This window comes from Zasmidium cellare, assembly GCF_010093935.1.
Source record: "Zasmidium cellare ATCC 36951 unplaced genomic scaffold M409scaffold_19, whole genome shotgun sequence".
Lineage (NCBI taxonomy): Eukaryota > Fungi > Ascomycota > Dothideomycetes > Mycosphaerellales > Mycosphaerellaceae > Zasmidium > Zasmidium cellare.
In genome coordinates this window covers 173,359-186,853 of record NW_022986963.1, presented here as the reverse complement: position 1 = coordinate 186,853, position 13,495 = coordinate 173,359, and the positions used below count along the sequence as shown (strand labels likewise).

General features: G+C 55.0%; 4 protein-coding genes across 4 annotated transcripts; 3 read left to right on the top strand and 1 right to left on the bottom strand.

The window, feature by feature from the left end:
• Positions 1–237: 237 nt before the first annotated feature.
• On the top strand, positions 238–1,791 carry M409DRAFT_66697 (uncharacterized protein; the record flags this gene model as incomplete). The annotated part of the gene is made up of 1 exon (XM_033817051.1): positions 238–1,791. One exon carries the CDS (start codon positions 238–240, stop codon positions 1,789–1,791), a length of 1,554 nt encoding a protein of 517 aa, XP_033667094.1.
• Positions 1,792–3,587: 1,796 nt separating this feature from the next.
• On the top strand, positions 3,588–4,813 carry M409DRAFT_23396 (uncharacterized protein; the record flags this gene model as incomplete). Its single annotated transcript, XM_033806776.1, has 6 exons — positions 3,588–3,657; positions 3,756–3,781; positions 3,923–3,945; positions 4,050–4,180; positions 4,341–4,594; positions 4,646–4,813. The coding sequence occupies 6 exons, from the start codon at positions 3,588–3,590 to the stop codon at positions 4,811–4,813; spliced, it is 672 nt and encodes a 223-aa protein (XP_033667093.1).
• A 982-nt stretch (positions 4,814–5,795) lies between these two features.
• Positions 5,796–8,792, top strand: M409DRAFT_23395 (uncharacterized protein; the record flags this gene model as incomplete). Its single annotated transcript, XM_033806775.1, has 2 exons — positions 5,796–7,961; positions 8,010–8,792. 2 exons carry the CDS (start codon positions 5,796–5,798, stop codon positions 8,790–8,792), a joined length of 2,949 nt encoding a protein of 982 aa, XP_033667092.1.
• A 328-nt stretch (positions 8,793–9,120) lies between these two features.
• M409DRAFT_66695 (uncharacterized protein) lies at positions 9,121–13,480 on the bottom strand (the record flags this gene model as incomplete). The annotated part of the gene is made up of 4 exons (XM_033817050.1): positions 9,121–9,141; positions 10,056–11,089; positions 11,968–13,071; positions 13,147–13,480. 4 exons carry the CDS (start codon positions 13,478–13,480, stop codon positions 9,121–9,123), a joined length of 2,493 nt encoding a protein of 830 aa, XP_033667091.1.
• Between the last annotated feature and the right edge of the window lie 15 nt (positions 13,481–13,495).

Sequence of the window (13,495 nt, the reverse complement as noted above, 5' to 3'; positions counted from 1 at the left end):
CTTCACTTACAGGCTCCGCGCACACGCCTCGTGTTGCCACAAACAAGCTGCACCTTACACCACACACTTGCGCTTTGGCAGACTTGCTGCCGGAAGGATACGAAATCCTCGCCATTACTGTTTCTACAGCTTTCCACAGCTGACCACTCATAACACCCTCTTTGTGGCTCGGCGACCGCACCATACGAGAGCACAGCAGTGCTTCAACCCCTTCTCGATCCACTACACACACGCATAATGGCGTCCGAGCTGGCCAACAAGCTCGAGGCGACCACCCTCGACGATGCATCAGCTTCAGGTGATTGGAAGTCGGCATTGAAAGCGCCGCCAAAAGACGGAAGACAACAGACGGAGGATGTCACTGCAACCAAGGGCCTAGAGTTTGAAGAGTTCTATCTGAAGCGCGAGCTATTGATGGGCATCTACGAAGCTGGGTTCGAGAAGCCCTCGCCCATTCAAGAAGAGACGATTCCTGTTGCGCTCTCTGGCCGCGACGTACTGGCACGTGCCAAGAACGGCACTGGAAAGACGGCTGCCTTTGTCATACCCACACTCGAGCGCATAAACCCCAAAGTCGATAAGATCCAGGCTCTGCTTCTTGTGCCAACGAGAGAGTTGGCCCTTCAAACCTCGCAAGTATGCAAGACTCTTGGCAAACACCTTGGAATCAACGTCATGGTCACCACGGGAGGCACGGGCCTCCGAGAAGACATCATCCGACTCAGCGATCCTGTGCACATTGTTGTCGGCACACCTGGCCGTATTCTCGATTTGGCGGGCAAGGGCGTCGCTGATCTCTCAGAGGTCAAGACATTCGTCATGGACGAAGCCGACAAGCTCCTATCCCCGGAGTTCACAGTCACCATTGAGCAGCTGCTCAAGTTCCATCCCAAAGATAGACAGGTCATGCTGTTCTCCGCAACCTTCCCTGTGGTGGTGAAGGACTTCAAGGACAAGCATATGAGTGACCCACACGAAATCAACCTCATGGACGAACTTACCCTTCGAGGTATCACGCAATACTACGCTTTCGTTGAGGAGAAGCAGAAGGTCCACTGCCTCAACACTCTCTTCAGTCGACTTCAAATCAACCAGTCCATCATTTTCTGCAACAGCACCACTCGTGTAGAGCTGCTTGCAAAGAAGATTACCGAACTCGGCTACTCATGTTTCTACTCGCACGCCAAGATGCTGCAACATCACCGCAATCGCGTTTTCCACGACTTCCGCAATGGTGCCATGCGCAACCTCGTTTGCTCAGACTTGTTGACTCGCGGTATCGACATCCAAGCCGTCAACGTTGTCATCAACTTCGATTTCCCAAAGAACGCAGAGACGTATCTCCACCGTATCGGTCGTTCTGGTCGTTTTGGACATCTTGGTCTTGCAATCAACCTTATCAACTGGGAAGACAGGTTCAATCTGTACCGCATCGAGCAGGAGCTCGGTACTGAGATCAAACCTATCCCACCGTCCATCGATAAGAAACTTTATGTTTACGACACTCCCGAAAACATTCCAAGACCTATCAGCTCGGCCCCAGCACAGAGGCAGCAACAGGGACAACAGGGCAGACAGCAGGGCAATGGACAGGACTTGCAGAACCCTGCGAATCGCACGACCGGTGGCTACCGCGGAGGTAGAGGTGGTGGGTTCGGCGCAGGCAGAGGTCGTGGAGGACCTCGCAACGACCAAAACGGATTCCAGGGACAGCAGAGGCAGGGTGGCTACCAACAGCGGCCCAACCAACAACAGATGGCGCCGGCTGGTCCGCCTGCAGCTCAGGCCTAGGAGGCTTGAGCTACTGAATGACCAATCTAGCGCGATCTGTAGGAGTATGACAGGCGTTTTTGGGTGGAGTTTCAACAGAAAGGCAGATTGCTGGCCGGCGAGCCAGCTGGAGTTTTCGAGGGCAGCATGATTGATGATACCCGGTCCTTATGTTCCGGCGTGTTTTTACGTTTCGAACGAGATGCGATCTACGGCCTGACGACCCCCGGCTGGTAGACGACTGCATCGCTATTCCTCTACGACTTTCCTCTCGACACACACCTCTCGACACACACCTCTCGACACACACCTCTACCGATTCTCGGCCTTTCGGCTCTACAGGACGCGGATACTCGAATACTCTATCACATCACTCAAACCACACGAAGAAGTATAACATATTCAGCTACAATTTACCAGATCTCGCCGACCCACGAGATCATCTACTTACGACAACCGCGACAACGACTTCTACCTTTGGACGAAGCTGCACCTGTCTGCATTGCGTGAGAGTTACTACTGAGAGGCTCACACCGACCACGTTGATCACATCTTCTTCACTCATTCAGAAGGTGCCGGATCAGTCCAGATTTTGAACCTCTTGGAGCTCCAACATCTTTGCTTGAAGCACTGCTACGGTATTTCGACTTGGCAAGGGAACTCGAAAGAATGTTCTTGCAAACGTTGTTGTAGCGAAGGGAGGACTGTCTGGTAGAAAGAGAAAACAAACATAAAAACCTTTTTGGGAGGACCAAGTTGAGCTGTGGATACTATTTGGCACGGTGTTGCTGGAGGAATCTCTGGATTTCGCTGGCTGTTGCCATGTACGCTGCTCAATGGCAAACAAATCTCTACTTCCACTCACCTTTCACTTTTCACTGCCTTTTCCATAATTAGGCGTGGACATACACCTTGGGTGCATGTGATGCTAGCCCGCGAATGTCGTCGCGTCGACGTGTGATCAGTCCGATTGCTTAACGCTGCTGGTCGCAGTTTCATTCCTCGTAAGACGCACTCCTTTCACACGGACGGTGTCTCTCGTGAACGTCCAGAGGTAGGTGCATAGGAAAGATTAATTTCATACATTCGATCGAAGTAGTAGTATGAGCAAGGAAAAGCAAGACCAGAAGTGCGAGGCATATCGCGACGAGTGGCACCACCTGCTGCGCTGTTGCGGCGCTACCGCTTATGATGAGAGGAAACACTGAAAGTCTAAATCGCTCACCTTGGTGGCAGGCAATACGCCCTGAAAGCGAAGCAGCAGAACAGATTGGCTACGGTACTGCAGGTCACGAGCGTATTGAATGCAGCAGACACGTGCAACGGACTGGAGAGGCAGTAGTTGAGGCGGAGCATGAGGGACGAGACCGCGTGACCAGCAGAGGAAACGTTATAGCGAGATGGTGGCTAGGACAGCGTTGACGAGAACACAACCAAGCACCTGCAGCACAACATGAAGCAGCAGAGAAGAACGTTCGCCAAGAGAAGGGGGATGAGAGAGATCGAGGACAGCATGCAGCAGCCAGCAGCAGCAGCAGCAGGGGAGCTTCGCAGAAAAGTGAACAATGTTTTGCTGGTCCCTCATTGGGCCTAGCCTGTCTAGCCCGCGACTGCCTCGCGCGTGATTGTGGGAGTCGCAGCGGCAGGTGCCCTACTATAAAAGCAAGACCCCACCCGCACCCGCGCAGCGAAGCTGCCGTTTCCCTCCCACTCCCCGTCCAACACAACAACAACGCGTCGACAAACCCGCTCGCATTTTTACGCCGTCCGATTCTCCAGCTTACCCGCTATCACATCCATCGATCAGATCAATCGCCATGCCTCCCAAGAAGACTGCAACCGGCGCCTCCAAGAAGGCTGCCACCGCCAACCACCCATCCTACCTTGGTACGTCTTCGCCGTCGTCTCCTGATCGCAGCCTTTGTCGCGGCGACTTGAGATAGCTTTCATCGTATTCGCCAGTTACTGACGCGTATATACTGCAGACATGATCAAGGAGGCCATCATCAGCGTAAGTCGACCCATCCCGGCGCAAAAAGACAGGACGTCCTCGCGAGGGTCAGATTGCGACGTGCACCACGTCCGATCGCATTCTGAGCCCCACGAACGATTCTGTGTTTTGAAACTTTGACTGACGTGTCTTCTGATGCAGCTCAAGGAGCGCAACGGTTCTTCGTAAGTCGATACCACCACCTCGCCGTCGCCGGCGGTACCCAGTTTGGCAAGAGCTTGGCTTGGGCAGGACTCGACCATTTGCTAACATGACACGTCTACAACAGTCGCCAGGCCTTGAAGAAGTATGTCCTGGCCAACAACAACCTTGCCGGTGTTAGCGACGCCGTCTTCACCGCCCAATTCAACAAGGCGCTTCAGCGAGGGTCTGACAGCGGCGTTTTCGCGCGCCCGAAGGGTACGTCAAACCGAACGATCATCACAACTCCCTATTGCTCCCTCGATTCCACCGTTGATGTTCTGAGAATCTCCGTGTCATCAACATCAAGAACCCAACACAATTTACCCGAATTCTTCACGCATCATCATCACCCTGCTGACGCTGCTGTCGCCCACAGGTACCTCCGGTCCAGTCAAGCTTGCTGCACCAGGCAAGACCACCACCGAGAAGCCTGCCGCGAAGACGACCACCACCAAGGCACCAGCTGCGAAGAAGACCAAGACTGCTACCGCTAAGAAGGCACCTGCAAAGAAGACTGCTGCCGCGAAGACCAACAAGGCCAAGACCACAACGAAGAAAGCTCCAGCTGCCAAGAAGACTGCTACTAAGAGCAAGGCTAACACTGGCAAGGCACGCAAGACTCCGTCTGCTGTATGTCATGCTGCCACCCTCGATCACTTTCAAATGCTAACGTCGTCGCAGGCCCCGGCCGTTGAAGAGAAGGCACCTGTTGTCCTTGGCAAGACCAAGTCTGGCCGCGTCACCAAGTCGAGCGCTCCACAACCAGTCGCCAAGGCCATTGCACCCAAGAAGAAGGCCGCCGCCAAGAAGGCAACAACGAAGAAGTCTGCCACGCCCAAGAAGGCGTAAGCAGTCTTTCTTCAGTTGTTGTTTACTGTCAACATATGTATGACGACCTCGGAGTGTACGTTGACGCCGATGTCATCTCTTTCCGGCTGGTGTACATGCTACATGGCTTGCGAGGGAAGTGACTTGAACGATATGGCGTAAGGGCGTCGAGCGAGTGTCAATGGATGTGATACCAAGCGTGTATGGACTTTCTTCTGGGGCTGCTGGGATGGGTTTGGGTGTGTTTAATGGCGTGCCACAGTGTGATGGAAGGCGTTATGGCTGTCATGATGAGAGATGTCACTATGGGACCGCGTACATAGCTTGACATGATTTTCCACGTTTTCGACTGCTTCGAGTTCATCTCACCGCTGCTCTGTCGTTGCTTGGCTTTTGCTGTCTATCTCACCAGAACTTGCATTCGAATTGCAAACATTGCATGCACGTGTTCTGATATGTTATATGCAGTATTTGAACGAATATATATTTTATACGACTCCATTCGCAGATATATGAATAGGCGAGGGATGATTCCATCCGGCTCTCACACGTGTACCAGTGGATTGTTGACGTGCGGTCGGTAGGAGCTTTTCATTGGGCAGCGTACGGAGACTTGCGTTGCTCGCCCTTCCGTTCTCTTGGAAATCAACCCGACTGCAAACATCCGAGTTGGCAGCACCACACTTCCCACTTCTCACACGTCCACACCCGCACCACGATCTGACTGCCTCCTTTCTTCTTCTGCGGATATCCACTTGCAGCATACATTGCAGCGCCCTGCCGCCGGACCAGCCAGGACAGCGCTGCAAAGCCTCAGGCCGACAGGGAGCTATTCTTGGACGTCCAACGACCGCCAGATTCACGCACTCTGGCGACCGCGACCGCCCACCGACCCCAGGACGGGGACAGCGATGTGGCAGGAAGTGCTGCGACGGCGCTGAGGAAGAGTTCCGAGCTGGACCTCCATGCCGGCCACATTTTCATGGTGCGCCAGTCCAGAGACATGCCGGCCGCCGTGGCCCATGGCAACAGCATCAGCGGAGGTGGCTCGGCTCCCTTCATGACCACCACGACCACTACGACCACGACGCATACCCTTACGAATAACAACCGACGGACGTCGAATGAGCTGGGACGGAGATCTTTGGACCAGGCGTCGCCGCCGGTGGATCACTTGCCGGGCGGGTGGCCGCATACTCCTGGGTTGAATGGGGGCCTGAATGGGAGTGTGAAAGAGGGGATCGGGGGGAAGGATGGGAGTATACTGAGTGTGCCGAGTAATGCGAATGGCAGCGAAAGGGCACCCAGTGCGAAGAGTATAGCGTTGAGCATGAAGTCGCGGCGCAGCGCAAGCAATCTCAATGCTGTGGATGGTGAGAGGAGGTCTGGTGAGGCCGTCAAGGAGAACACAAGCAGACTGGGGGCAGCGGAAGAGGGCTACTTCTCTGGCATTCTTAATGGGAAGCCTGCTGGCCCGCCTAGGAGTCCGCTCAGCAAACCTGTGGCCATGACGAATGGCGATGTTCCTACCACACCCGGACGAACCGTGAGCCATGGAGCTGGCATGGTCCCCATGACATCCAACACCACACTCCCACCCCTCGAGGAGACTTCGCCGCGAAGCGGGCATGTCGACGGAATGCTCAAGCCTCCCACACACAGCCACCATCACCACCGCGCGTCATCACCTCCCGCCTTCAATCCCGACGCGAGTTCTACCGCCCTTCAGCCGAGACCTGATCGACTTACTCACAGACATACCTTGGAAGTGCCAAAGGTGAACACCCGAACGTCGAAAGATGGAGGAGACCCCACTGCCATGGGCTTGGATGGACAGGCGCTGTCCGCTACCGGACGTTTCTCGCCAAACACACCCACCCGAAGACGAGCGTCGTTACAATTAACACGACGGGCGACAAGGTCTGTTCATTCTGATATGCACCTGGACGATATACCGCAAGATGAGGATGCTGCGAGATGGGCAGAACACATCAAGGCCAAAAGAGCGTCCAAGAAGCACAGAGCAGATACTGATGATGAGCGGGTGGTTGTTGGCACCAAGGTCGATGAGAACCACGTTAACTACGAGACGGCATACAACATGCTCACAGGTATCCGCTTCACCGTTTCCAGGACGAACGCCAAGCTGGACCGTGAGCTCACCGAAGCCGACTTTGTCGCCAAGCACAAGATGAGCTTCGATATTACGGGTAACGAACTGACACCGAGCGCGAAATACGACTTCAAATTCAAAGACTACGCGCCTTGGGTTTTTCGTCATTTGCGGGCCATCTTCAAAATCGACCCGGCCGAGTATCTCATGTCCTTGACTTCTAAGTACATTCTTTCGGAACTGGGATCGCCGGGCAAGAGTGGCTCATTCTTCTACTTCTCACGAGATTACAAGTACATCATCAAGACGATCCATCACGGCGAACACAAGTTTTTGCGGAAGATCCTGAAGGATTACTATCGACATGTCACCGAAAACCCGAACACGCTGCTCTCGCAATTCTACGGCCTGCACCGTGTGAAGATTCCTTATGGTCGCAAAATCCACTTCGTGGTCATGAACAACCTTTTCCCGCCACATCGGGACATTCACAGGACGTTTGATCTGAAGGGAAGCACAATAGGACGTGATTTCCGGGAAGAAGACTTGGAGAAGAATCCTCGAGCGACGTTGAAGGATCTGAACTGGCTGCGACGGAACCTGCACCTGGAGTTTGGACCGACGAAGAAGGAGGCCTTTGTCAAGCAGATGCAGAGGGATGTGGCGTTACTGCAGAGGCTGAAGATTATGGATTACTCGCTTCTTGTGGGCATTCATGATCTGGAGCGGGGCAATGAGGAGAATTTGCGTGACAAGACATTGCAGGTTTTCCAGCCGGGTGGAGAGGAGAAAGATGAGCCTTCTGGAGGCAATTCTCGACAACTAGCGAGGACGCCGAGCAAGTTGGAGACGGCGAAGAGGGCGAAGGAGCTGCGAGAGATGGTCAAGAAAGAGAGGCCGAAACCGATGGATCAGACGCTGGATAGGATGCCTGAAGAGTCGCACAAGAGTTCGTTCTTCTTCTACGCGGATGATGGTGGTTTCAGGGCGACGCATGAGGACGATACGCCCGGAGAGGAGATCTACTACCTTGGCATTATCGACTGCCTGACAAGGGTGAGCATAGACGGAACGTTGGTGAAAATGTGAGCTGACGCAATACAGTACAACTACGTGAAAAAGGCAGAGCACTTTTGGAAAGGCATGGGCGGTCATGAATCGCAGATCTCCCCTATACCACCTGACCGATATGGCGATCGCTTCGTGCGATTCATTTCTGGCATTACGATGTCGCGGGAACGAGCCGAGAAGCAGCGATTATCAGCAGCACTCGAAGCCGCTGGCGCTAACATCCAGATTCCTGACGGCATCGAAGGGACTGTCAACGATCCCGCACTGGGCGGCATCAACCTCCATCGAGATCCTCTTGATCCACCTGGTACGGAGAAAGTTATGAGTAAGGCAGAACATATCGCGGAGAAGAGTCGAAGACGTGGTTCACGAGAGGAAGATGTACCTGAACGCTCGCTAGGAACTACAAAGGGCGATGACAACGCTACACTACCAGTCATCGGCGAGGCAGCCGAAAGTGCCAGCAACAATAGCCGGACACCTTCGCGACATGTCACACCTGAACCTAGGCGAGAGGACGTCCAATCTCACCGACCCGTTGTTGGCAATGCGGAAATGCCACCCGAGGCCATCGGCGAAGTCCCACCACCCACACCGCCCAAGATAGACGGCAGTGTCGACCGCCGCAGTCTCGAAGAGCGCCGAAGCTGGGGCGGCAAACCACCACCCACACCGCCCAAAGACGACCGCAAAAGCCGACCCTTGGACAAAGATCTCCCCTTACCGCCTCTCATGCCCCAAGCAAGCACCCAACTCTCAGCGAGTCCCTCCAGGATCGGCGAGAGCGATTTCGGACTTTCGGTGAAGAGAAGCTAGGGACTTCTCAAGAGAGCCGTCGTTACCAGGACGCCGAGTTTGAGGAAGCCATCTCCTGCAGCTGTACCGACTCCCACGCCGGGCGAAGATCACGACGACGAAGAAGATCTTGGATTCGAATGCCTCCATCGACGAGACTCGCAATGTTTCATTTGTGTGAAGAAGGAATGATGGAAAGAGCGAAGAAGGCCGCTATTGATTTTGTCTTCCTTCCTTCTTTTCCTGCAAGGGGTGTTTTTGGATTAGCGGGTCAATGAGGTAGCATCTTCCTCTTCTCTTTAGTGGGCTGGCTATGCATGCCGGAGTTTTTTCTTTCCAGGTGTTATTGCTACTGCTTTTGTGTGGTATGCTGTGTGTGCATTCAGAAGAGAGGAAAGGAAGAAGGGAAGAGAGGAAGAAGAAGATCTCCTTGCGTCTGTGCTGTGTTTATTGCTAGCGAGCACTATGATACCATACCATGGATGCGTCCTTTTTTGTTGTTTTGCTCTGTCTACTTGCGAAGGGTCTATGAGGAGACGATTTTGCGGGTTTTTCTTCTTGGTTGGGTTTGGAAGGGAGGAGAGAGTAGAGATGGGAGGATGATGCGGAAGTGGGAGGGATGGTGAGGGAAAGAGAAGGGGAAACGGGAAAGGGGAAAGGGAGAATGTACATTTAGATTAGATGCTGTAGGATTGTTGAAGATTCTTTCTTCGATGCTTGGTCGTTTTGTTTTTCTTGTTCCGTTTTGTGTGGTCTGTGTTTGGGGTTCTGACGGTTGTAAAAGGGGATGAAAGGGAGAAAGGCTTCCTTCCTGTTGATCGGGAGTCGAGGAGAAGATTCTGAGGTGGTGTCGATGTGCACATAATTGAGATTATAAGTTTGAGAATAAAAGGGCGAATGATGAGGAATTGATAGAGTATCAGTGTGGAACTTGTGATGTTGCTCAAAATTCTGTATATCTCAACCTCAACCATCATCAAAATCCTACGCAATACAGATACCAACCCGCAGCTCGCAATGCAGAAACCACAAACATCAAACCTCCCCCCTCCTAGCACCACCCACGCATCGCCTCACCCATTGATCCCTCCTCCATGCCCCTCCCCATCAAACACACCCCTCCCCCTCCCGATGCTCATGATACCTAACACACATCCCCCTCCCCATCCACGGCTTACACCCACTCGTATCACTCCCCAAACAACTCCAGCCCTCGCCCTGATGCCTCCTCAAACACTCCCCACAAAACGCCTTCTCACACACACAACACTTATCCCCACTAACCCCAGGCTTCAAAACCTCCTTACACCCCTCGCACGCCTTACTCGTGCTCCAGCTCCGCGGCCGCCACGCCACGAGACTATGCCGCTCCAGAGCCTCCGGCCCGGGACGTTTCAGCTTCACGACAAGGTCCCGCAGGAAGCGCGGGTGCCAGTCGTCCTTGTGGGTTTCGAGGAGCTTGTCGGTTTTTTTGTACGCGAAGAGGTCCAGGATGAGCGTGCGGAGGGGGGAGGTGCTGGGAATGGTGTCGTAGAGGATCCAGGTGTCGGAGGGGGTGGGGACGGAGTTTGTGGATTCGGAGAGCCGCGCGATGGTTGTGAGGATGTGGTTGGAGAGGGGCGTGGTGAGGAGGCGGTCAGAGAGGGCGTACAGATCGAGGAGGAGGAAGTATTTGGGGGAGCCCGCGGTGTTGCGGAGGTCGCCGTCGAGGGCGATGTCGTGGAGGGTTGGGTGGGCGTGCGCATGCGCGTGGGGGTGATGGGGGAGGGGGGGGGGGGTGGAGGCGCGGTGGGGGGGGGGGGTGGCGAGGGGGTCGCTGGTTGTGGGTTGCGTGGTGAGAGTGCCGGTGTAGAGCCATTGGAGGAACCATTCGAAGGATTCGGGTTTTTCTTCGGGGAGGCGCACGGTTTGGTCGAGGCCTTCGGCGAAGGTGCTGTTGAGGGCTGCGGCGAAGAAGGGCGAGGCGGCGGTCAGGAGTTCTTTGTGGATGAGGTATTGGGTCTGAGGGCGAGCGCGGTCGTTGGGTTTGCCTACGACGACCGTGGCGACGCCGGAGAAGTTGCGGAAGGCTGTACGGAGGAGTGGTCGTGCTGGTGATCGGCCGGGTCTTGGTGAGCGGCGCGGTGGCTCTGCGACGCCTTGTTGGGTGGACGAAGAAGCGTCTGAGGGTGCTGGCGAAGGTACCTCGACAGCAGGAACGCCATGAGGATGCATCGTCGTAGCCATGCTACGCGGCCGTCCGGAGCCTGGTACTGGCGTCGTAGGATTGGGAGGCAGATGGCGGAACCAAACAGGAGTCTCGATGCGATCCAGCTTTGCTGATTGTCGTTGATCACTTTATCAAGAAAGCGGCAAGATCTCGTGAAGAGCGTGGTTCTTTGTCTCCGAACCGGTCGTACCAAGATGGGCGGAGGAACAGGGGAAGAGTGCGAATGATCGTGTGATCTTCTTCAGAAAAGTGGGCGAGCGAGCAAAGTCATAGGAGATCCCAAACGCAAGCAGAACACATGAGCCGCATCGTGTTGCTGATGTATGTCTTTGTCGCGAACAGCAAATGCAGTGTCGCAACCGGAAGCGGTCATCCAACACATTCATATCGACGGCGCAAACAGACAATGAGACATGCGGGAAAATGTACTTACCTGTCGAACACCGTTTCGGCGAAAAGAAAAGACATGCGCGCGCAGGTGAGATCTTGCTTGTCTGATGAGTGCAACTGAGAAAAGTCCAGCCGTTGAAAGTCAATGTGTTTGCTCGTCGTTGCAGCTACGCAAGCTTTGCTGTGGAATGCGTCCTCACGTGGCAAAGCACCACCACAAGTCCAAATCGAAGCTTTTCGACCCATTCCTCGCACCAAAAACGCCCATTCCGCTCCATTCCATGCTGGTCGTAGAGAAAGAATCGTCGTCGACTCATTACTGCGCAGTACACTTGAAACGGATGCGACCTTGAAGAAGCTTTCCTAATAGCCCTTTCCATAGCCATAGCCAGATGTTGAGAATCCCTTGTCGTGCTGGCTTCCCTCCTTCTTGACACTCTCTAAAATTCCATTAGTTAATCAAGTGCCTCGTTTGTGATTCGACCGTAATCAGCGTAATAACAGGTGTGCTGCAGTACTCGTACAAGGGAACATCGCCGCCGCGCCGCCGCGCCGCCGCTTCGAACTATCGTGGCATGATGGAGTTCGAATTCTTACTAGACTCACCCAAACGAGAGTACAACATGTACAGGGCCATTTGATTGCACTCCTGGGTACCGGTGATGGTGACGAGTCGCTCGTTGTTGTTGTCCTGGGGTTCGTTGATCTTGATGACGCTGCCGCTGAGCTGGCGGATTTCGTTGATCTTCGCTCCTCCCTTGCCGATGATGGCGCCGACCATGTCGTTGGGGATGAAGATCTGCTGCGTGATGGGCTGGCCTGGGACCATGCCCTGCATTGGCTGCTGCGGTGGACCGGCGTGGGCGCCTGGCTGAGGTGCGACATGGCCGTATGGCTGAGCCGGCTGTGGTCCTGCGCCCACATAGGGAGTACGTGGTGAAGCCGCGCCGTAGGGACCAGGCATCTGTGGCTGCTGCGGTTGAGGTTGGCCGTGCATGTACTGGGGCGTGGCGTACGGGTTGGCGGGAGTGCGCGGAGGCTGCTGGTGTTGCTTGTTGCGGAAGCTGTCAGGATGACCCATCTGTCCGCCAGCGTGCTGTGGCACATATGGTACGACCTGCATGCCGCCAGGCACAACACCCTGCGGGCCACCATGACGGCCGGCGTAGTTGGATGCTGCTGGGCCGCCGAAGCGGTCGATCAACTGCTCCTCCAAAGTGAGCGCAACATAGTACGTAGCGATGTGAACAGCATCTGCCACGCCCAAGACGACGAGGGAGCGCTCCGTGGAAAGTGGAAGGCAGGACTCAGATGCGTTGAGGCGAGCGCCCGACTCTCCCTGGATCTCGCGAATGCGAACGCCCTGCTTGCCGATGATAGAGCCGATGAGGATGTGAGGGATCAGGAGGCGGAGTGGGTACGTCTTGGACTGGGGGTTGGAGGGCTCTTCGAGGGGCTCTTGGTTGAGGGTGCGGATGATGAGACCAAAAGCTTTGGCAACGAAGTCGGGCTTACCGCTGACCGTCAAGATACGCTCCACGGCGCCGCGGTTGTACTCGCTGACAGTGCACTTGGCACCAGACATGCGACGGATCTGGCTGACGTTCTCCCCGCCCTTACCAATGACAGTCGCTGCCTCAGCGCTGGAGATGATAGCGCGGACATGAAGGAATTTGGACTCGTCCACATGTTGGAATCCGCCTGGTGGTGGCTGAGCCGTGGTCAAACCGTTCGCGCTCGCAGGAGGGAGAGTGGGCTGATCCGGATTGATAGCACCGTCGACGATCGCGCCGTTGGCTGGAGCATCGGGGACCACAGTGTCGCCTTGCCTATCCGTGGCATCATCTTCGTCTTTGACTTCAGCAGGCTCGCCATCCTCAGTCTTGACACCAGCAGCATCATCAGCCGCTTCTTGCTTTGAGATGGTGTCGTTGACAGATTCGAGCGCATCGGAAGAGAGCTGCTGCTCCGCGACGCCCTCCTCCTTGAGAATCTTGTCGAGGGCGGGACGCTTGGCGTCGGGCTGGTCGGTAGGTCCAGATGGAGACGATGGCTCCTCGAGTGGGCGCTTCTGGGTCGCGACGGGAGTGTCTGGCGTAGTCTCGGCCATGGTGGGTGTTTTTCT